Source organism: Excalfactoria chinensis, chromosome 12, assembly GCF_039878825.1.
Source record: "Excalfactoria chinensis isolate bCotChi1 chromosome 12, bCotChi1.hap2, whole genome shotgun sequence".
NCBI lineage: Eukaryota > Metazoa > Chordata > Aves > Galliformes > Phasianidae > Excalfactoria > Excalfactoria chinensis.
Window position 1 is genome coordinate 12,936,682 of NC_092836.1, and position 25,086 is coordinate 12,961,767.

The 25,086-nt window shown below is 45.9% G+C and overlaps 1 protein-coding gene across 1 annotated transcript in view; it reads left to right on the forward strand.

Annotated features, from left to right (window-relative positions):
* The first annotated feature begins 244 nt into the window (after nucleotides 1-244).
* The window catches only part of FGD3 (FYVE, RhoGEF and PH domain containing 3), an 86,531-nt gene continuing 61,689 nt past the window's right edge, over nucleotides 245-25,086 (forward strand). Inside the window, exon 1 of the mRNA XM_072347124.1 lies at nucleotides 245-509. Coding sequence (XP_072203225.1) covers nucleotides 362-509 — 148 coding nt within the window. The 5' untranslated portion in view covers nucleotides 245-361. The remainder of the gene's footprint in view (nucleotides 510-25,086) is intronic.

The window sequence follows — 25,086 nt, forward strand, 5'->3', positions numbered from 1 at the left end:
CCGTCAGCAGCGCAGCTTTCTGCTCGCGGAGCGCCTGGCAGCTCCGTCCCCTCGGGCCCTTCTTTCCCTCGAGGGGCTCGGCGTGCCGTCAGGGTCGGGGTCTCCACCCCCGCCTCGAGGCCTGCAGAGGGGCTCTCGGGCCTCAGCGCCGCGCCGAGCCGCGTTCCCCTCCCCCGCCGCCCCCGTGCCGGGAGCTGCACCTGGCCGCAGGGCAGCCGGCCCCTCCCTGCCCGCCGGTCCCGCTCGCCGCCTGGGCCGGGCCGCGCCGGGGCGGGCGGCTCGCAGCCGAGGCGCTGGGAGCCCCTCCCGCCTCCGCCGCCTTCGGGGGCGCCTCGTCCCGCTCGCGGCGCCTCATGGCGCGATGCAGCTGCAGTGGGAGGGAGAGGAAACCCACCCCCCTCGCCCGGCGGCCGCCTTTGTAACCGCTCAGCCCGGCGCGCCGCCCGGCCCAACTCGCAGCAGCTCGGGGAGCGCCGGAGCGCGGCGAAGGGAGCAGATGGAGCCGGAGGGTAAGAAGACGGGGACGGGTGGGGGTACGGGGAAAGCGGCGCCGCCGGGCCGGGCCCCGCGTCCCCGGGGAGAAGTTTCCGTGCGGGCTGCGCTGCCGCCCGCTGCCTTGCTCCTCGGCGGAGGCCGGGGGCGGTCAGGGGCCGCGGGGAGCGCCCGGCTGTGGGCGGCGGGGGCTCTGCGGACAGAGGCCGGCCCCTGGGCGGCCCCGATCCAGGTGTGCGCGGCCGGAGGGCAGCGCGGCCCGCCCGCCCCTTCCCCTGGCGGCGCCGGGCCCTCTCTTCGGCCCGGAGGGGGTGGGTTGGCGAAGGGGGAGGGGGGGGGGACCGAGCGGGGCGGCCGGAGCGGGGCGGCGTGGGAGCGCTGCGCTCCGTTCCGCTCTTCCTCCGTCCGTGGCTTTACGCTGGGCTGCAGGCCGGGCCGCCCCGCTCGCTCCCGCACCTTTGTTGGGGCGCGTCCCGCGCTGTCCGGCGAGTTGCGGCCGCGTATTTTTAGTTCTTCGAAAACCACATAAAACCGGTTCTGTGAAACGCTTCTTTGGGTAGAGGGCTATTATTAACTGCGGAGATCAAATTGATTTCCTGCCGATCCATATTTAGGCGCCGCGAAATGCCAAGTTTTTTTTTTTCTTTGCTCCGCTCTCTCCTTTTTCAATACCTTTTGGAGCTGTTAGTGCTTCTAATGTAAACCATTTCGAGTTGCAAATTGGAAACCTCTGAGCCGTAATGGGCTGTTGCGTTGAGCTGGCTGTCTCCCCTAAGCGCTACGAGAGTGCAAAAAGAAAAGGAAAAAAGCCCTACAAATCCTTACGAGATTCATGTTTAGCAAATTGGCTGCAAACATCGGAGCTGTTTTTTAAACCTTGGTACCTAAGTCACATTTTCCATTCCAAATATTAAAGAGTGGTTAAACTACGTTAAAGGGATACGCTGTACCTTCGTTCCCCGTGCAGGCTGGGGGGAACTTTAACACAAAGGAAAATGGCTCTACAGTTGGAAAGAATTGGAGGCGAACGTCTTCTTGCAGTGCCTGAAACGCAGCAGCACCGAGGAGTGAAAGAGACTATTGGCCATTGTTAGTGACCAGAGCTGGGTTTGTTGTCCATGCGGAGAAGTGGGCACGATGCAAATGGAATATGTGTTGATAAGCACATTGATAAAAGTGGGTTTTGTGCTCGTTATAAGGTGCGTATTTTAGTAGCAAGCTCATTTTCATACTGTTAGTCAGGATGCTGTAGTTACACAGATGATACTCTAACCAGAAGAGCCGTGTTTATAATGTCATGGGCCGATGCGTGTGAGCTGGTTTTGTTCATATTTCTCCTTAATAATGCTAGAAATAAGTGATTAAAATTAAATTGACTTCAAAGGAAATCCATCTTTTGAAGAAAAAAATCCTGCTATTTCAAGAAATGGAACTTCTCCTCCGCCGTGCTTCTTGGGTAGGTAAAGGCCGGATGAACCCAAGGAGGATGACAGTGAGTTGCGGACCTGCTGATGTTCCCCCTCTGCCCTGGCTCCTGGGTCACCCTGTCTGACCTCTGGCTTCTCCTGAGCTCCTCAGGTAGCGAGCTGCAGTGTGCTGGGTTTGCAGATGGGTCCCATGGTGCAGACTGGAGGTGGTCTGGGGTACCTGCATTAGCAGCCTGCCTCCATTAGTTACAGAAGGAGCCAAAGGTCTTAAGTTAGACATTGGTCGATGGGTGCTATAAATATCCCACCCTGTGCACGAACATGTGGTTTTGGTGACTGTGGTTGGCTTTGGAGAGCGAGTTATTTCTGTTTTCCAAGTTAGAGCGGCCAGAGTGTGGTGATTGGTGTCAGTGATGTCTGTAGATGTGGAGCTTGCTTGCTTTGTTCAGATGTGTCCTGCTTGTTGAGCCCAGGCTCAGTCCAGGCTCAGTTGGCATTGAAATACCTTCAGTGTGGTGCCTTGTGTGTCTTGCCAGACATGAATGCCGGACCTTATCTTTCCAGAGGGGCTCTGTGTCTTTACAGATGTGTAGACACAAGCCCAGTAGGGTATTATCCTCCACAGAGATGGGAAGAAAGATAGGAGATGGCAGTAGGTTACCCTTTCCTTAAGGAAAAGTCGGTGTGGTCTGGCAGTGTGACAGGAGAGGCTGACCTGCAGAGCTCATGTGAGTGTCCCCTGTAGCATGTCACTGGAGGTGATGATGTGCAAAGCAGCTGAGATTTGAAAGTGGTTTTGGTCCTGAAGTCTGTCAGAGATGTTGGAAAGGATTTTCTGTTCCAGTCAATGGAAGAGATTAATTCAACAGAGCAGTGATGGTCCTCGTGGCCTCTCATGTGTCATGAGCTTCTGTAGCACGCTCGAGGAGGAGGAGGAGTCCTAGGGCTGTATCAATGGGAGCAGGTTACTGGGACCCTGGGACACCAGCAGGAAAGGCACAGGAGGTCAGAATCCAAGGTGGTAACTTCTCCCTTGTGCATTGTTTGCATTGCAGTATTTTGGAGATGGGCTTTGTGGCTGCTTTGTGTTTGTTTGTTCTCAGTGCAGCCTTAGGTTTTTTGTACTCCAAGCTCCACAATTAAGTTCTTAGCTGTTTGTTTTTGGGGAAGCTTTGTTCTCAGGCGAGCTGTGTGGGATCAGGGGGGATTTGGAGACTGCAGCCCTCTGAAATCCTATCTAAAATTCATGCATTTCTCTCTGGTTTTCAATGAAAACCGAACAGCGTCCTTGGGCTGCCCTTGGAAACAGTTCTGTCCTTCCGCATGAATCCGTTCAATGGGTGAACATTCTTGTTCCTGAGCAAAGTGTATCTGCTGCTGCTGACCCTGCTGGATGGCAATGAATGTATTGCCTTCAAATTGTTTGCACCTACGTGTGATAAAGGCGTCTTGTGAAGACCAGCAGTTGTGCTGGTGCAGATGGTCCTGCTTTGGTCGGTGTGCCCACGTTGTCTTTATGTGAATTGAAAGGACGACGAATATTAATGTAACTGTGGTGTGATTAATGCTTTGTTTCTGTCCAGCTGTAAACTGGCTCTGACTAAAACAGCTGTAAACTTTTCAAATGCTTATTGAATAGGATTCATTTGCTTCTTCGAGCTGTTTTGTAAACAAATTAAATACTTCCTTGTACAAAATAATAAAAACTTAAAAGTTTGTAAAACTATTAAAGAGAGGTGTTTGGTAAAAACCAAGTAATAAAGGCTTCTGTATTGCAAGACTGATTGCAGATACTGCACTGGGGCTTTGAGTTGTTGGCTGTGTGAATGTTAACTTACCTGAGTGCAATAAACAATGTTGTAGATTAAAAGCAATAATAACTGCTGTGGCATTTACTTCTGTCGGCGTTATCAAATTTTAATGTGAAAGTGAATGTTTTGCTTCAGAGACCTTGGTTTATGGTTAATGCCTGATGACGAATGTCGGTGCCGCTTGCAAAATCTGTCTCCTATTCCAGATTTCCTGTGCTTCCCTTTGAGTGAAGAATTAACGTCGTATATTTCTCAGATGCGGAAACTGAGAGAATTTGAGATAGACTGAGATAGAGTGAGCTAAATTACAAGTGGGAGGGAGAGGAGGGGTGAGGAGGGAGGTGGTGGAGCTCCTCAGCTGCTGTTGCCATGAGGTGGCTGCCATCCATCCATGCTGCTCGCCCATCCCCAGCTCTCAGCGCTCAGGTTCCTTGTTCCTCGCCCAGCTCCCTGCTAGGCCCTGCCGGACATGGCACCCCACACCTCCAGTGTGAAAATGTGCCGTGAAATTGGGGCTAGATGTTTGCACATCAGCCTTGCATTCACTGGAGCTTACGGCAGTCGGTAAGTGGGAGGCAGTCATGGCAAGAGCTGCCTGCTTTGGGGGTTATGAGGAGTGAAACCTGAGAAAGCCTTTGTTGGTAAGTATTGTGGAGGTGCGCTGGGGAGTGCTTGAGGGGAAGTGTTCTGCCCCTCCCTCTGCCCCCACTCCCCATCCCTCTCCTACAAGAGGTTGAGTGTAACCGTGCTACCATATCTGCATTTAGCTCTTTGCAATGTCTTAACATTTTATAAGTCCTTGAATTTTATTCCTCCATCAGTGGATTTGCACATTATCTGCACTCAGTATGTTAGGATACTGCATGCTGTATCTCGGTGCTGGAAGGCTGTGCCAGTGCAGATAAGTGCTCATGTGGGGCGTCCTCTCCTGCAGCACTGAATGGAGGCAGAGGCTGATGCTCTTCTCCATTCCCTCCTGGCCATTGCTTTCTTTGTGCAGTGGTTGCTGTGTACTTCTCTGGGAAGCACCCAGGCTGCACTGTTGTGAACTGGCTTCCCAGTAATGACAGCATTTACAGCATGTTGCCTCTGCGGTCCCTGACCACTACCTCTCAAAATACTTCCTGCTTTTTCTTCTGGTGTCACTGACTTTTGTTGCTGTTTTGGTCATTGTGCAAAATGCAACTTTTATTTCATTTATTGATATTCCCATTTCCTTGTTTCCGAGGCTGCACTGAATTATTTGCCTTCAGTCCATGGTGTGGGGCAGTGGGCTGGTGTTGGAGCGGGCTGGGTTGGTTGGGGAAGAGGTGAAGGTTTGCATGGCATAACCTCAGTCATCTCACACAGGATTGGGGTGCTCAAAGAGGTGGTTACGTGAACTCGTTGCCTCCAGAAGCTCTGTTAACAGAGAGCTGAGCTGCCTGCCTCTGGGCCAGGAGTGCTGCAACACCCTTCAGGGTGTCTTTCAGGAGCATCTCTGCGTGATGGCAGCAGATTGCTTCTTCCATTTGTGTTCCTTGGTCTGACATGCCGGCACATAAATGTGGTCGACTGCAACATAAAACGGTTGCCCAAGTCTAACTTTCCTTTTTCGCATGGATGCACTTAATACCGCCTGAGAGATGTAGTGCATGTTGGTGGGAGGAGCAGGGAAGCCTGGGCTCAGCGTGGCCGGCACCCTGAGTAGGCTTGGCAGCCTTCCTTGGCTCTTCTCTGCAGCCGTGTCGTGCAGCGATTGCCTGGGGAAGGAGCTTTTCTGTCTGGAAGGAATCTGTCAGGTACTGAGACAGCCTTTGTGACGTTCTTTAGATGCTTGTGACTTTCTGGGAGCGCTCAGAGTTCTTAAAAGCAAGAATGGCGGTTTCTAAGTTTTCAGATTCGGGTTTGTACGGTGCACTTCAACGTTAGAAGTATTGATTGCAGTTCTGGGACGAGCTCTTGATGCTGAGTAAGAGGCTGTCATCAGGCAGTGAATGGAATAATGTACGATTCATGGTCTTCGAATCTGCTATTAGTAGTAGGAAAAGGCATTTCCTTGGATGACAGAATCTCGAAGGCGTTAACAGAGAGGGATGGAGCAGACCACAGGAAACGGCTGCGAGAGGGGAGCGACTGTTCAATGGTTTGGGTCCTCGTGAATTGCAGCGTGGACAGAAATAGCAACGTGACTGAAATTAGACATTAAAGGCTGAAGCTTCTCCTTTTGAAATGTAATTCTTCTCAAGTGCGGCTCTTCTGAAATTCTTTGAATTTCCTCAGAGACTGATTTAACACATCTCAGTTCTTTGAGTTAATAAAGATGGAAGGACCGAGTGTCTTTATGCTGAACTGCTGAGTGAATTGTTTCTGTATTTGTGCTGTTTTTCTCCTGTCGAGCACTTTGAGTTGCTGAAGTATACAGAGGCGCTGTGCTACGTGTAGCTACATCTGCCATTATTTATGTTGCTCATTGATCCATTTAATTAATGTGTAAGGCTGAAACACTGGGACTTTGGACTCTGGTTCGGCATCAGCCTGTTGTAGGAAACTCAATCTCCATCCTTTGGATGAGTACTCAGGTACATTGTGGCATGCACTTCTTTGCACATCATCAAGGCAAGCTGCATGGAGATTTCTGGAGCCCTTCAAAGTCCAAAGAGCCCAGTAGTTCCAGTATTGTTTGGAAGGTAGGGAGGCATGTAAATGTCACTTGGATGTCAGAGGTTTCTCTGGCTTGTTTTAGACTTCTGAAAGGCAGGCAGGTGTCTAACTATAATGAAGGAATTTAACACTGGGCACTAGTTTTTTTAAACTCTTGGCCCCTCTTTATTCTTTCTTTTTGAGCTTGCAGGCTCTGAGCAGAAATTCTCTCTTGGTAACTTAACCCTGAGCAAATATTTACATTCATGAGATTCTTGCTACTTCAGCAATCGTTCTGGGCCTTGAGGTTGGAACGGGGTGAAAGTTACTGTACCAAACATTGGGGATGGGGAAGGAGAGGGGAAAGGAGGCCCAAAGAAGGTTCCAGATGTGGTTTTACCATGTTTGGTAAGAATCACCTGCTCAGCGTATTTTGATTGTCGCTCCACAAACATTGCTGTATTCCACAGTAAGTTCTGCAGAGATACGATGTCACCTGCTGCCGTACCTGTGTGTATCTGAAGGTTCTTTGAGCGTGGAATTGCACCCACGTCTTCAAAACAGTGAAAGAAAATGTTAGTGTTAAACTGAAGTGAATGGAATAAAGGGATGACTGAGGTGGAAAAGAAGGAAAAGGTAAGTAAAACGTAAGTAAGGAAAGGGTAGGCGTCCCTGTGAGGTGGCTGCCATCGATCCGTGCTGCTCATGGTTCAGTGTGTAATATTGGTGGTAGGTGGATGGTTGGACTAGATGACCCTAAATGTCTTTGCTAACCTTAATTGTTCTTGAAAAGCAGAAACCATTGAAAGAAGGAGGAAGAGATTTTTGAGGAATGTACGTGTGAAATTAAACCTATGGATGGTTCAGAAATGAAAGAAAGATGTACAGAAGAAAAGAGAACTGAATAAACAAGGCGAAAATAGAATTATGTATTTGTGGATTCCATCCAGACCTCTGCCTCCTATTCTTTTGTTTTCTGGATGCTGCTGTTGTCCCGCAGTGTGCCCAGCATTGTCTGCATTGATCTGGAGAAGAGTGAGGAAGGCGGTGAGCTCAGTTCTCTGATGTGCAGAGTCAGGCAGGTTCCTCAGGGTGCTTCAGCACAGCTCACCTCCAGCATAGCTTCCTCTCTGCAGCCTGTCTTTGCTGTCCTCTGCCTGTCATGAAAGCACAAAGCCAGCACAAGCGGTGCGTTTTGTTCCCAGCTAAATGTGACAGCGGTGGGATTGTGCCCCTGCAGTCAGATTTGTGCTGGATGCTGACACGGTTCTGCCCAGAACTCCTGGAACTGTGGCAGGATCTGCAGTTGCTGACACTGATTAAAGGTCTGGCCCCCGGCTATAACAGCAGATAGCTACATGTTGGAACTGTTACCCTTTGCATTGAAGTAGAGTATATGGTTTTTCTATTTAAATATTTTCCCCGTTTTTTTCCTGTTTGTGGAATATGTGCAAAGCCCTGGGTTGGGGGTGGATGAATTTGCCTAGAGGAAAATCTCAGCTTTCCAATTTCCTGCTGGAGCCAGGTGTGCCACCTCCGTGCATCGCTCACGCTGGCTGCGGGAGTCGTTCTCTTGGTTGAAGTTTCCCATGGAGAAACAAACAGTGCTGCCTGCTGAGCCCTTCTGTATCTGTTTTATTAATCGCTATTGAAATTCTTACAGCCAGCTTCTGAGCTGTAAAAGTGTGGAGCCAAATACAGAAGTTGAGGGGGAACAGCAGCCCCTTGCTATTAGGCAGTTCGGGAATTAGTTTCTTAAAAGCATCTTCAACTGTAGCAAATACGTGTCTTGCCATTCCTTGTTTTCTGATGAAGCTGCAAGTGTTCACAAGCAACCAGCCAGCGGAGAGTAAAGTTTCCTTAGAATAAAAAACTGGCAGTAAAAGTTTGCCTCATCGCTGGAATGGATGGAATTGGGTAGTTGGTCGGAGTTGGAGCCGCTTGGTTTTGATGATTGTGCAGTCAGAGGAGTTGCTTCACATGGAATGCAGAACAGATGCTCTTCTATTCACTTGAAAGAGAAGACACTGAGACAGTTTTTTCTTTTTTTAATGTGTGTTTCCCAGACCATGGAAATCCTAAGTGTCATTTTAAAAATTGCTCATCTTTTCAGGACAAAGAATCGGAACAAGTGAATTTTGAGGCTAAAGGAGCTGCTTTGTTGACCTTCCTTTTAGTCCAGTGTTTGAGCTCTGCCAGTGGCCTCAGCCATGGTATCTTTGGGGAAGAGGGTCCACCATTGGTGTTTGCAGGGTGTAGAGACATAAGAACGACTTGTTGCTTTAATTTCTGGTTTGTTAGTTTGATTGTTCTTGGTGAGCAGATAGCACCAGAGTGGTTCCACTGTTTTACTTGTATGCTCAAAGTCTTAAAACATTGTATTTTGGCAACAAACACGAGGAGGTGGGGAATGTTCAGCCTGGCTGCTGTGTGCACCAGCAAAGTACTGCATTTTGAATCCTAATTGACTCTCCCAAGTAAGAAACATGCAGGTAAGTCATCTTCAACTGGAGCACAGCACGTATACTGTTTTGATGGCTCCCTTCTCTTCCCTTCCTCCTTGTTCAGCTGGGTTACAAAGAAAACCACCATCAAAAACAGAGAAGGACTGTGTTAAATAATGAACTATGGTAGCAGGCCCTCCATAAGGTGTTGTCTTGTTTTCTGTTCAGTGGGGGGGTTGGAAACCGAGGAGCCGAAGATGATGTCTGTAATTTGGAAACAATGTGTTGAAATATGCTTTTAAGATCTGACAGCACAGGCCGGTTTTAAGTTTTGCTCTTTGTTTTTTGCTACATCCATCATTGCACATACATTGCTCAGGTCTCCCAGGCCCAAGTATCAGCTTCTAAGAGCTTGCTCCAGGTTGGCCAGATGCAGGAGGTTGTACCACTGTCACTTCCTGATTCGCTCTGTGGGTTTCATTGGATGACATTCAAATCCTGTTGCTTATTCTGAGCTTTCCTGGTCACCTCGTTGTCCCACTCCAGGACAGCTGGGTGCCCTTGTTTGCTGCTGGTGAGGAGAACTATCAGCCTCCAGGTGCTTTTTCCATTTCCTTTTGTTCCTGGTCTGTTACCTCTCCTCTCCCCACATGGTTCTGTAGTACTGTAGGTCTTCGGAATATTCATGCTGGAATCTCTTTCCAAGATGCATTTCTGGTGCAGCATCTGCTTGGCTGATGGTATGTCTTTAAAAATCATAAAAGCCGAGCTGCTGCAGCGATGGGCTGACATGGTGTTGATCTGCATATCCAACCGGTGACCAGACTGCAAAAATGCACATTTCTGCTTGCAGCCTTTTAAAACTTTTGGGTTTAGATCAGAAGTTCACAGTTTACGTAGCTCATTTGCACACACTTCATTAACTGCGTCTCCCTGCTGCTGCTGCTGCTTCGCCTATTTCCTTTTTTTTCCCCCCCAGAATTTAAGTTCCTCTGTCTTGCCACAGAAAAACAGACAACCGTACTTGTTAAAGTCAGACTGCTGAGCATGGAGACCGCGGGTGCAGCATGCAGAGCCCTGGGTGTGGTGATAGGATAAGTAACGAGGCCGATCATCACTGTCATTCCATAGAAGTGCACATCATATATGAAATCCCTTGGGGTCCGTCCGAGGAGGCGCTGGTGTTGAAAACTGATGGTGGCTTCAGGCAGTAGGGAAAAGAGATGAATTTCCATCTAATAGACATTTGGTTCGTTAATAGGTCTTTCGTATTGATCTAACTTGTGAAGTGCATTAAGGATTTCCAAATGGCTTGTGCCTTAGTCTTAAAGATTGCTGTGAATTCATCGTTTGTACCAAAAGCCTAAAAATAAAAGGAGAGCAGTTCAAATGTAACTCAATTCTATAACTTCCATCGTGGCTTTAGATTTGAACAATCTAGTGGTGGAAAAAGTGTGCGAACGTGCTCAAAATGTATGTCAGGCCTTCAGATCCAGATCGGTATTTTTCAGTCTGGCATAATAATAATGCAGAAGGCTGTCACTTCACTTACAGCAAACTATGCTGAGTGCTCTGGTTTTCTTTTGGCTTTTCAGCAACTTTGGTATTAAAAGATACTGCTGGAAGGAATATTACATTTTTACCCCTGATGTTTCTGCTGCCAGATTGTGAGGGGAGGTCACACGTAAAGGGATTAACAGGGGATGGAGCAAGATAAAGCCTTGTCTGAACAGCCCAAGTAGGCAGTACTTTACATGGGGATTGATTCTTGGTTTGGTCCTGTCTTTGGTTTTCAGTCCTGTGAAAAGTGCTGTTAGGCCTTTAGCTGACACACTGCGTATGAATTTGTCCCCATTCCCTGCACCCAGCTGACCTTTTTGAATGGTATGTAGATCCAGATTCTTGATTTCAACTTGCTGGTGTTGCTGATGTGATTAAACTGCAGTGTCTGAATTTTTCTCTTTCAGTCTCGATAAACCTATTCTTAAGAACCCCGTGCTGGACCTCACAATTGCAGGATTTGAGCGAGTTTGTTTAAGCGAAAAACCAACAAAAACTGGAAGTCTGCAGTTTTTCTGTATTGTTATTTTTTCGTTTATTTAATGGAAGTCTTGATAAAGTCTGATTTATGGGGGGTTTGTAGCGCAGACGTTGCTGTGGATTTCTGCAAGCGCAGTTTTCGAGGGCTTAGAAGTGTTTGTAGCAGTTAGATAATGACAGCATTTGATGCCGTGCCCTGGCTGAAGTACCCAGCACATGATGTGGGGATGCTGAGGTACGTGTCCTGCTTGGAGCTGGGCTAGTGGAACTGCACTACTGTTTGCCTTTCTGGCGCACCCATTAAATCTGTTCTCCATGTAGCCCAAATTCAAGGGCTAAAATCAAGTTCAGTATGTTTTCAAGTTTTGTTGACTCTGAAATAAATCTCTTAGTTTTCTCTTAATTTATTTAATTGCGGCATCGTCCCTTCTTGAGAGCTGCCATGATAATGTCTTCCTTCCAGGCTGAGGATGTTTCTTCAGTACTGGCAGATCTGATCTAAACATTTGGTGCAATCCAGCAGGCCCGTGCTCCATCCAGCAGACCTGTTTCCAAATCCTTTCGAGGCACAGTAACTCATCCAGAACGTTAATGCAAACACTTTCACTTTCTTCCTGCCCTCATATGCTGTTACACTGCTCATCTAAGAATACCCAGTTGTGCTGAAATCTGAACAACTGCTTCCTTTTGTGTGCCTTCAAGTTTAGGAGCTCTCCTTTGAGAAGTGAATGTGGAGATGATTGGGGCCTGGCTGTTTTGGGGCCAAATGCACAGAGCGTGCTGAAGCATGACCAGGGTAGCTGAGGGCCTGCTGTGTCTCTGTTGCCCGTAGTTGTCTGAGGGCTGTTACTGGGTTGGTTGGTTTGCTTGCTTTTAGGAGGCCTTTGAAAACAGCATCATCTGTTGTAGCTGTAATGGAGTTCATGGTGTGCATGTTGCCAGAATGTTTTGTCATGAGAAAACAAATATCATCCCCTGAATTCAGGTTAGCTAATCCACTATTAAGTGAGGACGTGTGGTGTTTGTAGGCTGGGGCATGCCATGGTCACATCTCATCTAGCCAGGAATATTGAGAATTGTGAAACACTCTGAGTTCTGCACTGTCATCTTTAACTTCATGGGTTTTGGGATGACACCTCAAAAACAAGCACAAGCTTCCAAATACTGTTGTCAGCTTAGTCAATACTGAGCAGACACCGTAGAGCAGAGCATAAAATACATACCACAGTGTTGTCAGGAAATGCAGATTCTATGAGTTCATGGAGGTTCAGTATATTCCCTTGCAGTTACATCCAGTTTTACAAGAATATTGTTACTCATTTTGCTGGAGTTGGGGTCATAAGTGTGCACAGAGATCAGTAGCAGCTGTGCAAGGAGCCAAGAGTAGAGATCCCTGTAAGTCGTGTCACCAGTTTTCCCTCCTTTATGGCCAGATGTTGGGTAATCCTTAAATCATTTAGAACTTTGAAGACGCAGATAGTGAGCTAACATCTTGTTTAACAGGCAGGGTGCTTAACAGTTAATTTTTTTTCCCTCAAAATGTCGACATCATTAGATAAAAGCCAGGCTATTCTGAGTTGTTATTCTACTGTCTTTTCCATGCTCTAATTACGAGCTTGATAGGGGTTTTATCATCTAGGTGTTATGATGGACTTTGGTCAGTAACAGCAGGAAATGAGAGGGACACGCTCTTGCTCTGTGCTACACCCCTCTGCTCACTGGGAAAATAAATGCAGGAACAAAACTGGCTGTTTTTTTCTCCCTCTGTGTCGGATGGGTGAGAATTGACTGCAGTGGGAACTGGAGGCTCCTCTCGCAATTCTGCTTATGAAGAACGTGGGTTCCTCTAGGAAGACTTTGAACTTGGGAGGTTTTGTTTTATACGGAACCACACAGAAGATGGGGGAAAGTGCAGCAGTCAGGTATCTCATTCTTGTGAATATCTCGTGGTGTGTGATTAGCAGCTTGTGTATGTCCTTATGGGGGTAGTGGGAGATGTAAGGGGCTGGATCCTAAAAAATAGGAAGGTGTAGATTCTGTCAAAGTAAGGAGCTTTGCAGCGAGCTTATTTTAAATGGGGAAAGATCCCATTTGTTGGGATCTTTCAAGGAGTCAGTGTGGTAGCACAGGCTGCCTTGGCATTGCATGGCAGCAAACTGAGTCTAACAGAGGAATAACCTTTTTAGCTGTACTTCTGCTGCTGATTGCCAATGCTCTGCTGGTGCATAGCAAGAAACTCCTAATAGCTAGTTTTGTTAGGAATGGGTTTTTTTTTTGTCAGTTTTTCTTTCTTCTTATTCACTCCCCTCCCTCCTCTCACATTGCAAGTCTGAGTTACTACCGTGTTGGCAGACAGTGTACTTGGCACTAAGAATAAAGGCAGCACTAGAAAGATTATTTAAGGAATCCGTAAGATGTATGTCAGAAGATGTGTTGAGCTGGAGCTGGTGCTTGGTGGAGTTCCGTCTGCTCCTGTTGAATAAACTGGCATTTGGTTGAGTCCTCAGAAGACCACAGATCTCTTCTGCTGGAAAAAGTGGGTGTTGTAGGAAACTCTAGATACAACCATGCTAATTCTCATAAATCTCTCAGCTTCTTTCCATGCCCCTAAACATAGGGTTTGCAATCCCTGATGGGGTATGAAGACACCGCATTGAAGTGGCTTTACTTGGCACAGGATTAAGACATTCTGGGGCCTTGAGCCGTAACACAACTTGGTGCTGGCACCGGCACTGCGTGCAGCTTGCAGCAGAGGGCTCCTCTTATCATGTGAGGAGAGCTGGGAGCTTTTTATCCTGCTAGAATAATGGCAGGGCCTTGTCTTTTCCTCAGAGCAAGAGTGGGACACACATGAAGCAGCACAGTGATTAATACCTGCCTTTTTGTTCTTTTTTTGGGGATAAGAAGTACATTTTCCTTCACAGTTGGGCCACAGGTGATGAGGTTACTGGGGCTGATCCTGTGAGTCTGGATTTTTCCTGCCATTAGGTAGATTACATTTTGCATTTATCACTTTACAGTATTTAATTGAGAGAACCAGAAACTCACCCTGTCTTAAGTACTGACTTACACTGTATAACTCAAACAACGGAAGCTTTAGATGTCAGTGTACAGTGCTTGCACTTAATCTGGCTGTGGATCAGCTACCTTTGAATTGAGCCTTAAGGTAATGCTTTTTGGGCTTTGTCAGCTCAGTTGGACTTCTGACAGCTATTGAGAAAGTCAGAGAAGAGGATTGGCTTTGTTTCCTCTGATCTGTTGAAGCTTTTTGTCTCTCATTAACCTCATCTGGGGCAGCTGAGGACTTTATTTAGAGTCTGTAGAGGAGAAGAATTGGATAATTTGGATTGCTTGGAAAACACTGCTGGATGTGGATTTAGTTTTAAGGCTACCCAAAAGTTTGGGTTGGGACTAGATTAGCTTGTTACTGATCAGACAGTTGTTTGCCTGAGGAACAGAATTTATTATGTTCTGGATAATCCTTAGGGTCTGAAACAAGCAGTCTCCCTTGCAACCAGGTGGGTCCACTCTCAGGTGAGTGCTGTCAGCAGCAGCTGTGCCTTGGGGTGCTGAGGGAGCAGTGCCCACAAACATTCTTCCAGTGGCAGCTGCCCATCAGACACCTGGTGAGATGCTTGCTTCCTTTTTCACACAGGGCTTTGTCAGTGCTCATCCAGCTAGCATCTGATTTATGTTTGAACTTATCTGAGGCTCACTTCTGCAGTGCTTGGTGAACAAGCTCGTTTGCTCCCTGGTGAGCAGACATTGCAATGGCCCCAAACCATGCAACAGCTGCAGTGCTTTTGGCAGCCAGGGGCCTCTCGCATCAGGTGATGAGGTTGTTGGAAAGGCTGCCTGAAGATACACCTGCTTTCTGTACTTTGTAACTTCACTTATACTCTTCCTTTTCCTAGAAACCAGGATGTTTCCCAAAGGTGTCTGCCCCATGGTTTGCTTATCAAGGTTACCAGTTGTGTAATAATGTATTTCAAAACTGGTGCCTGTAAAGCATTTGTGTTGGGGCAGGAGGGATGAAGTTGCTTGCAGAGTCAAAGCATTAACTCTGTGACCGGAGTTAATCTTTTGGCAGTGATCCTGGCAATGGCTATTGTGTTTTGTTTGGTTTTTCCCTTTAGCTTCCTTAGCAGTTTGTTGCAGTCTTTCTGCTCTTTCTTGCTCTCTTACCCATACTTCTTACCCATAAGAAAGGAGATGTACATTTTTTAATCCGAATATCAAAGGTCAGTCTTGGTTATTTCTACTTCCCTTTAACATATGCTGTGAAGAAAGGTTACTTTCAGTGCAGTTCTGTGTCAATCCACCAGATGACACTTGATGCTTGGAGATGAAAAGATGATGAGTGGTCTTGTAGTAAGAATGCTGTATTTCTTTACTGATGTGGGAAAGCATCAGAACATTTTATTCCCAGAATGTTTTCGTATGGAAATTTTGAGTGCTGTGTATCAAAAATGCTTACACAGTGTATGTGTGCTCTTCCTAGTGGTCATGAGGGAAGAAAACAGAGATTTATGTGAAGGCTTTGAACAAAATTATGAAGGGCAAAACACAACAAACCATAATCCGCTTCTGATTGCTGTGTGCGACCCTGACCTGGTCTGTTGGCTCAAGGAACTTTCTGTGAGACACTTGACATTCTTGTTCCTCTTCACTTAATGCCATTGATGGGGATCGAAGGAGGCACAGCGGCTCCTTCTGTGCATGAAAGTTTCACTGGGGGCACTTTCCCCTACTCTGACATGTCTGTGTATTCTGCGCTCCTCACAGTGCGCCAGTGTTTGGTGATTGTGCTGGATTGCATGCTCTGTTTTGCTCTTTGAAATTGCAGTTTCCATTGAATGGTTACAAAGTTTGAAGAACAGGAATTTGTGGGGAAATTCCGCAGTGTCAAATTCAGATCCAGGTTTTTTTTGTTGTTTGTTTGTATCATTTTTTAGTTAAAGTGAATAAAAACCAAATACCTGATAAACCCTGCCTACCTTGTAAATATTAATCTAATGTAACTTACTTGCCATCTGGAAGCAGACTAATAAGGGGCAAAATAGCTGTACATGAGAAGCAAGGAGGAATGATACTTCTTGCTAAAGATCTGGGAATCATCTGCTCAGCAGATGTTTCAAGTAAGTCTTGTATAAGCTCTGCTTATAGATTTATGTAAGTGCAGCTCATGGATTTATGTTCATTCTTGATGTAATGATTGAGTTCCTCTGAAAAAAATCCCCAATCAGGTGGTGACGCTGCGGTGTGTACACAGACAAGGCCACCTGTGCTTGAAATCTGTCCCACCATTCATCTTGGGAAAATCGATGGGTCGTTTTCATTAGTGGACTCTTGCTCAGGAATTCAGTTCAGGCTGCGCACGCAGTTGGACAGATCGTGTTGCTTGTCTGTTCACTACTGCTGGTTTTTAGGAGCTGCAGATTTTTTGCTACGTGGCCCACCCTGTGGGCTTCCACTGCTTGCGTTTTTTCTTTTCCCTTTTTTCACCCCCTAAGTTGTAGAGAATGCAGAAAAGATTTGGGAAAAAAAAAAAAAGCGTCTGGATTTGAAGCCAGTATTGTGGTGGGTTTCTTCCTAAATCGTGGTAGAGGAAAGCAAAAAGGTTAAAAATAGAAGAGTTGTAGTGACTGTTAGCCAAGTAACGTGGCTGAACGCTTGTCTTGAAATCCTGGAGTTGGGATGTGAAGCAGTGGGGCTGCACGTGGGGCTGGAAGAACCTCCTGGGAGCAGAGCCCAGCAGCACAGCAGGGTGGCTGTCCTGGAGAGCTGTTTCTCAGGGCTGGAATCAGAGCAGTTGCAGCTGAAGCCTGTAGCTGCTCTAAGCTTCCTTTAGCACCAGGTTTGCAGTGTTCCACTATGGAGAAAATGACCAATATTTTATTTATAGTTGCAGGATTCGAGCTAACTTTTCCAAGGCTACAATTCTATATTTTCCAGGTAGTGTGTATTGGCTTTAGGTCAAGCAGTAGTTCATATTCTGTCTTACTCAGTCAAGGGGTCAGTCTGGGATCCATTTGGAAGTGGGGCTAAGAGTGCATCATTGGTAAAGCTTTGTGGTCTGTCTGGGGTTGGCACTGTTGGGGTGCCTGCATTCAGATGGGAGGTAGACAGGCCTACACACAGCTTGGAAAGCTCTTCAGTGGTAGGATGAACATTAAGGCTTGTGTTTGGAGCTGGCAAAATTGAAATTAATCATTGTTAGCTTTTGTAATTTAAATTTCAGTCTTGCTTTGTCTTTTATACTGTGTCTGGCTTCTCCTTCCCTTTCGCTTTCTTTACCCCAGTACCTCAGCAGTATATTAAAATGGAGAAATTCCATGTCCAATCTCAACGAAGCTAAGCTGGCATGAAATAGTTTACAGGACATTTGTGGTATTCCCTGCTGCCTTCCCTCTTCCCTCTCCATCTGTTATCCAACCCTTTCTTTCTCACTTCACTCTTTTATTCACTTGCGTTACTTGTGGTCAACCTTTTGTTATTCTTTCCTTCAACTTTGTCTCAAAACCCCATGAAACAATTATAAGGAAAACATAAAGAGCCAGTTCTCAGACTCAAGCCTAACCTTTAAACCATGTTCAAATGAGGTTTGAAATGAGGTGATGGGAGTTTATGGATCCCCAGTTAGAAGCAAAACCTGGTGAGCGTGATGAATTTATTGATGATAAACCTCAGCCCTGATTAAGCTTCTGTTTAAGGTTGATTTAGTAAATTACAGCAGATTACTGCTGCCTTAGCTGCAGATGCTGGGTCTTCCTGGGCACTGGAAGAGTGCATTGTGCCGTATTGGTGGCAATGGTAACAGCAGTCCTGGGCCTCACTGCAAGATGAAGAAAATTCCCTCATCCTTCTTAAAATCAAACCTGAAAAGCATCCTCAAGAATCTTTTCAAGGTGCACCACGTACCACTGAGGTGGGCAAGGAGTCAGGCATATAACTTATTATATTTCTCTTTGGTTAAAGAGGATCTGAACTGATTCTGGAGGCAGCCAGAGGGCTGCCAAGTTCCTAGGGCAACAAATTAATTAGCTTAATACAAACTTGACCTTACTTGTGTAGAAAATCGTGTTTTTCAGGTTGGAGAGGAGTGTGGCAGGACAGCAGTCACACGGTGCTTCAGTGAAACTCTGGATTAAAACTGTTGCAAATAACCAGAGGGCATGGGTAATTTGTTAGACTCCATGGTGTACATGTTTTCTCACTGTGGGAAACCTGGGTATTTAATATTGTGCCTTTCCTTGCTTCACTTTCGCCCAGCTTTTTTCTTTTTGTGTAGTCCGATAGGTCCAGTTTGCTTTGTGTTTTGTTTTGTAACAAGTACAGGGTTTTCCACCTTTTCCATATAGGGGTCCTCTCTTTCCTATCCACTTAGCACTATGGAAAGATATTTCCTCGAGAAAAGAGGTTTTTCCAGCCAAGAATGCATTGCCAAATGTTTGTCTAAAGCATGTCATTAGTATGGACGAAACAAATGATAACCAGCCCAAATCCAAACCTCTTGGCAGTCAGCTGGAACAAAGGACTCTTTTGACTATCTTGTGCCAGACGTTTAAAGCCATGCAATAGGCTGTGCTTAGAAGAACAGCATTCAAAATAGAAGCCCTGGGTGCCATAAAATAGGCAAGTTGGTGCAAGGCAAGAGGGCCCGGTAACTTTATTCCTCAAGCCAGGATGTAGTTTCATGGCTGTCTGAAAAAAACAAGAGAACAAAAGTAAATCCTGTCACAGGAACTCAGCTTGCTTTGGGTCTGGGGCAGCTCTGGTTGGTCTGAGCAGTGGTGCTCCTGTGAGCTGCAGTGGCTGCAGCAGTGCAGCAGCTGGCCAGCAGCACGGAACTCAGCCTGTCGCTTTGGGTTTCCTTTGTCTGTTTCCCCTGAGAAAAAACGTGCTACATCTCAGCTGGGAGGTGATTGCAATTTCTGTAATCGATCAGTTATTCCATGGCGATAGAAATGTTGCATCATAAAGTGCTCTGGGATTTGGGGGGAAAAAGTCTTTTGTGATAACAAGATTATCATTAAGCCTGGTTAGTTGCGATTGAACACATTCCAGAATCCGAGATGAATGCTGTAGAAAGTGCAGGCTTCTCCTGATCATCGCGGTGCGGATCTTTGTGTGAGCACTGCTTTTTGATTGATGTAATATAGAAATTACCAGGAGTGCTCAGACTTTTTCCTGTGTCAGTGCAGCTCTAACTTCTGCCTTGGCATAGTAAGGCGTGCTGGCTTGCCATGCCAGGCAAGTGTGCTGCTGCTGGTTCCTGGCAAGGAATGTAGGTCATTTGTACCTCTTAAGCCTGGTGGAGAAATGAGCAATTGAGTGAATTGTAGCCTTTCATTTTACATAAAGTGAAAGAAAATGTGAAAGAGGGGAAAAAAGACTTTGATATGAAAGCATGCACACATACAGATGTTTGCAAAAAAAGCTGTGAATGCAAGAGGTTTGTCATATATGAGGAGCAATGGTCCATACAAAAATTGCTAATATAATGACAGTCTTTTTGTTGCTGTGCAGCTTTCCACAGAGCCATTGGATTAACACCATTTTAACTGTCTTTGAATCCATATGAAAACAGAGTACGTGGAGCAGGAGCTCCATGCTTCCCTTTGGGCATTCTGCTGAGGAAAACAGCCCCAGCAGGAGCTCTGAAAGCAGCTCAGCACCTCGACTGCTGCTCTGGAGTTCTTTCACCTTTGCTTGTGCAAAATGCGTGTTACCGCACAGTGCAGCCATTGCTGAGCGTCTGCTGAACATTGCCTTTCCTTTGGCCCAGACGGTGGTTTTTTAGCCAGAGCTTCAGAATGAGAATTGGTCTCTCTTTGGAGCATCACGTATGTATGTGTGCGTTCTTAGAAACATACAGCTCTGTTCCTGCGGAGTATTGCTTCAATAAAAGTGTATGCGTGAGCCAGGCTGTCTCTTCCCATGTGTCTGTGGGTACATCTAGAATCAATTTTTAATCGAGTTGTGATCGTCAGTCCAACGCTTGTGCAGGACAAGGCCTTTGGATCATTAAGACTTCTAATGACAGCTGTGGAATGAGTGCTCCAGCGTAGCATGAAGAGGAAGCCAGTGCTTCCAGTGCTTTGAAAGCCTCAAAGCTTTTCCTGGAAGCACCAATTTAAATCATTTAAGGGAGTGATTTCTTAGCAAATATACTTAGTGCTCAGTGTAAATGAATCTGTGTGGCAGAATACTGTGTTCACTTCTTGCATGAAACGCCTTTATGGTGCTGAGTTCTTTGCATGGTGTCGATTCTCTGTGTGTTCCTTTGTGTTGTTTTTTTTCCCCTGCAGAATTGCACGTTCTGCTTCCATGGGAGCATGACTAATGTACGGTTTGATTTCTGTAGCACTAGTGATGTTGTGCCAGTGTTATAGCAGGGGATTCCCATCAAAATTTCCCTGCCGCCCGTGTGCCAGTGAGGAGTTGTGTGAATCCAAGATGTGCTTCACTTACAGACTTTGTTGGGAGGGCCGAGGCCCCCACTTACTTTCTCACCTGATAGCTGCTGCCAGAGGGTGGCTGAGCCCTGGCCAGGAGCGCCTGCTTGAGCCGCTCCTGCTGGGAAACCTTGGCAACACAGGACTTTTTTCCCTTCTTTCACTTTCAAGCATTCCCTGTTTGGACTGTGAACAAAGACTGTTTTAGTAAGTGTTTGTACAGCGCCTATCTCACTGGGCTCTGCTTTCCTTTGGGATTGTTAGGTGCTTTTGTGGTAATAATGAAATTAAAGCTGCCTACTGGTCCAACAGGCAGCTATCAGTGCTTCACCCAGGGCAAGGGCTGGTGCTCCTCATTGCCGAGCTGTGCACAAGAAGGAAAAGTGGTTGAGCCTTCTTCAGCCTGTCTGTGTAACACCAGGAGGACTGCAGAGCTTCACACCTGAGCAGTAACAGCTTGCCACTCTCTTGCACTGTCCACTATAGGAGCAGGGTGTGAAGGTTTTGGAAGAGATTTCCCCCCTGTCGTGTTATTTGTGAATAACTGTTTGTTCCTATCGCTCTTTAACACACGATCCATTAAATTAGTTGTGAGCAATTACTGTAAGAGCAGCAAACTACCTCTTGGTAGGTTCCTAGTTATTGAAGGGAATGATGGTCAAGGTACCGAGACAGTTATTGTCATACATACGCTTGTGTATGAATTCAATATATTTCTATTTAATGTTTATGTATATATAATGTTTATGTATATGTAAAATTAACAAAGACTTGGCCTGCCTCATGCTCTTGCTAAGCTGTTCAGTGTTATGCACCATTCAGAGCACACAAGTGTGTTTCCTCTTGTACAAAGACTATCTTTGTGTTTTGTGTGAAGTCACGGTCTATTTAAAACTCTGTGTTTTAATAATGGGTTTCACTGGAAACTGAAGGAAATGAGTCTGTGGGTTTTTGTCCTGATAAACCCGAATTGGAAATTGGGAAGTCAACTGTGAATAAATATGTGTGTTCTGTTTTGTTGTTTCTTCTTTCCAGCTTTGTTCCTCTTTTCTGAATGTTTTACAAGCGGTTATAAAGTTCACATCAATGATTACACACAAGTTTGGGAGTTCATGGAAGAGCTACTTCTGACCACGTAAATAAAATGAGAACTGAAATAGGCTCATGGGGCCTGTCGTGCTTTTCTGAAATGCTCTGTTTAATTGTACTGCAGTGTTTGTTGCTGAAGGTGGTTATCAGCACTGCCTGGAGCTACAGTTTATGTACAATGAGATCTAAAACCTCTATTGAGTATGTGGTATAAAATGGATGTATCAGGGATCTTTATGTAAGGACCGATGCATCAAGTTTCATTGCAGAATTGAGTTTTTTTTTTTTGTTTCTTTATTTTTTTTCTTCTAAAACTTTCAGTAGCTGAATCAGTTGGGATGTTTAACCTTCTCTTGATACCAGTTACACCCAGCAAGTGATAGAACTTCTTTTCTGCAGGATTTTAAGCGGAAGTGTCTGAAATAGGTTGCATGAATCCATATGACCGGAGCCAGTACTTTCTGTTTCGTTTGCTTAAGTCTAGGAAAGCAGTGGTTTGGTTTGTGGAGGTCATTTGGGTGGTTCAGTGGCGATTATGTGGAATCAGAAAGCTGTTTGAGTTGGAAGGGGCCCTTGAAGGCCATCTGCTCCAACCCCACTGAGCAGGGACAACTACAGTTCCAGCAGGTGCTCAGAGCACATGCAGCCCAACCTTGGGTGTCTGCAGGGATGGGACATCTAGCTCTCCTAACTGTCAGCATTCAATAGTTTAATTTCCCTCTATAAAAGGAATATTATAAACTTGCTTTCAACTTTCAAAGTCTTGATTTATCCTTTAAAAAAATAAAAAGGGATCTGTGGGAGCAGCCGCTGAGATCCCATGAGATTCAGCTGGTGCACCCAAACTTCCCAGCAGGAGAACAGCAGGTGGGGAGGGAGCCAGCAGTGAGTCCTGCTGCTCCCAGCCTGCATCCTGCTCCATGCTGTGCCACTCAGTCACCCCCCTCCAATTCGAGGATGCTCAGCTTGAAAAATGCATATCTTAGGCAGAAATGTAACCTGCTGTGTTCTCACAGGGCTGTATTCTGGCAGCGTAGCTGGCTGGCAGCAGTGCTAGTTCCATCTTCTCAAAATGTGTTTAGCTATCAAAAAATTTAGCTTGCGAATCAACGCTGATGTGACCAAAGAAACTTCAGGTTGCAAAAGTCACGCTTTGGAGTTGGAAATGCAACTCTAATAATTGCAGATTCAAGGGGAAAAATGATGGTGTTTGATGAAGGTGTTTTGATGAATATTTTAAAGCAGCCTTTGTTTCTAGGCAGCATCTGAAAGCCCTACGTGCTCATACGGGGAGCTTTTCTGCTGTTATACATGAAGGAAGTGCTAGCATTTAGCAGAGACAGGTTTTTAAACGCTGGACACATAAGGCAGGTTTTGGAAAGTCAACTTTTAAAAAGATAAATCATAAAAAAAATGACTTTAGCCTCATTTCTGATGGCTTGGACTTGGGTTAGAGTGTGTGGAAAAACTGAATGGCTCATGAAAGGTATCCTGAGTTGTCTCTGCCAACGCAGCCATCTTTGATCAGGAGTGAATTACAGAAGCACATGTTACAAACTGCCAGCTGTCTCTTGAATCTGCTTTTAGGAGCTGCTGTGTCGTTTGGCTCTTAGTTGTTTTATGTGGGCAGCTGCAGTGTGTTCATGCAATGTTCTTGCATAGCGCTCAGATGCGAGTATGATTTTTTGCTGGTTATTTAAAAGTTATTTGTATCTTCAAAAAAAGAAAAAGGTTCATTAGCACAGTGTTACTTTCTGGTTAGAATGAGTCACTTTGTCCTTGGGTTGTTGTGACTTTTTTCTGCAGTCGATACTATTAGTTGATACAAGTGAGACTGATGCTATTAATACTCAGCCAATCATAGGTCTGTATCAAGTATATGATGTTGTAATTAGGCAAGCTGACAGCTTTCCTTTGTTTCACTCGCAGGTGGATAGGGTTACCAGGTTATTAAATAAGTGGTGAACAAGTGTCAGGGATCTCCTCATTCCCTCTTTTGCTGCATACATGATATGAAGTCTCAGTTTATCCTTATCAATAGCCTCTTTTTTTTTTAATTGTTTTTAATTAGATATCTATATTTTTCCCACCAGGAAGAGGTTATCAGCAATCTGAGGGCTGCCAGCAACCAAGAGATTAATTCCTCATTACTTTGAGTGTGAACAATTCTCATAAAAAGCTCCAAGCAGATTACAGACTCATAACTGGCCATTCGCTTGTCATTTCTGTTCTACTTTGTCTTTCTCAATAACAGACCGAAGTCTGTTGGTTTGATTTTTATTTTTCCTTTTCTCAGCTTTGCACATCTGATATTGTGCCCTGTTACTAGGAGATGTGGCAGGATGCGTGTTACTTCACCGGAGCACAGTGATCCTAGCCTCTTAATCAAGGGAATGCAGGCTTGTGGGAGTCTTGCTGTTTAGCTGTTACGGAGGCTGGAAGCAGTAATGCTTTGTTATTTGTTCAGGGAGTGTTTGAAGAAACACCCTGGCCATCATTTCCAGACATACCTGTACGTATGTGATTTTTATAGACACGTATAAGGGTATATTTTCTTTGACTTAGAATATGTGCTCCTGCAGCAGTTTCTTGGCCTTCTGCTGTGCCTCAGTTGCAACCTTTGTCTCCCACTGCCAGTCTACCTTTTAACAAAAAGAATAATACATCTGAGCTACTCCTGGCCAAATTCCCCTGGGCCGGCTGAGCTTCCCCAGTATCAGCAGCAACTCTTTAATCTGGTTTCCTGAGGAAGCAAAGGAAGTAAGGCTTTGCCATTGTGCTGCCTGTCCCTCACCGCTCTTGGGACTGCAGTCTCATTTCAAACCAGGTAGATGGATGAAGGAGTCAAGGGATGCAGAATATATCTGGCTTTTTGTTTGTTTTTCTTCTTCTTTTTTTTTTTTTTACTTTCAGCTTGACAAAACCTTGCTAGCCAAGTAGCCTGCTCTCCATGTGGGGAGGGGACACGTGGTGAAGCCATCAGGCCATTGGATTGTGTCTGTCACTGGGCAGGGGACATAGAGTGCTGCAGTGTGCATTTTAGGAATGATGTATATATACATAGAAAATTGTTTCATCTTCATGCTGTGAAATGTTGTTAGGGAAAACATCTTTTAATTCTCAGAAAAGAAGCTGGTCTTGCACAAGACGGATTACTGTCATTTTGTCACCTCAAACCAAAGAGGAAATCAGTGCAGCGGCAGGAGTCAGAAGGGAGCCCAGGTTAGGGGGGTTTCTCCCCACAGCAGTGGGAGAGACCACTTATATCCCAGTGCCACCATGTTTTCCCATGTGGGACCCAGAGGAAGAGCAGGGAGATAAGAGAAGGCAGCTGCTTTGGGTGTATTGGAGCAGCTGTGGGACCAGGACCACTCCCAGCTGGGGTTTTTCTACGTGAAATCCCTGTAGCCAGACTGGGCTTTTCCAGCTTCATGCCCAGCTGACTCTGCTTTTCTCACGGTGTCTTAACCTTGACTCAACACTGCAGCTGGACATTCATATGGCCATCAGCTCCATTTTGTGCTTAACTTTCCCCTTTCTAAATAAGCCTGCTGGAAATGGTAAGTAAATATACCGTGGAATTTAGAGCGGATTCCCTTTAGCTGCTGTGCTGCTGTTTGCTGTGCTTACAGATCCCGAGGGGCCTGGTGTGACACAGGTGTCCTGATGCCTGTGCTGAGGCAAGAGATCTGGCTGGTGTGCT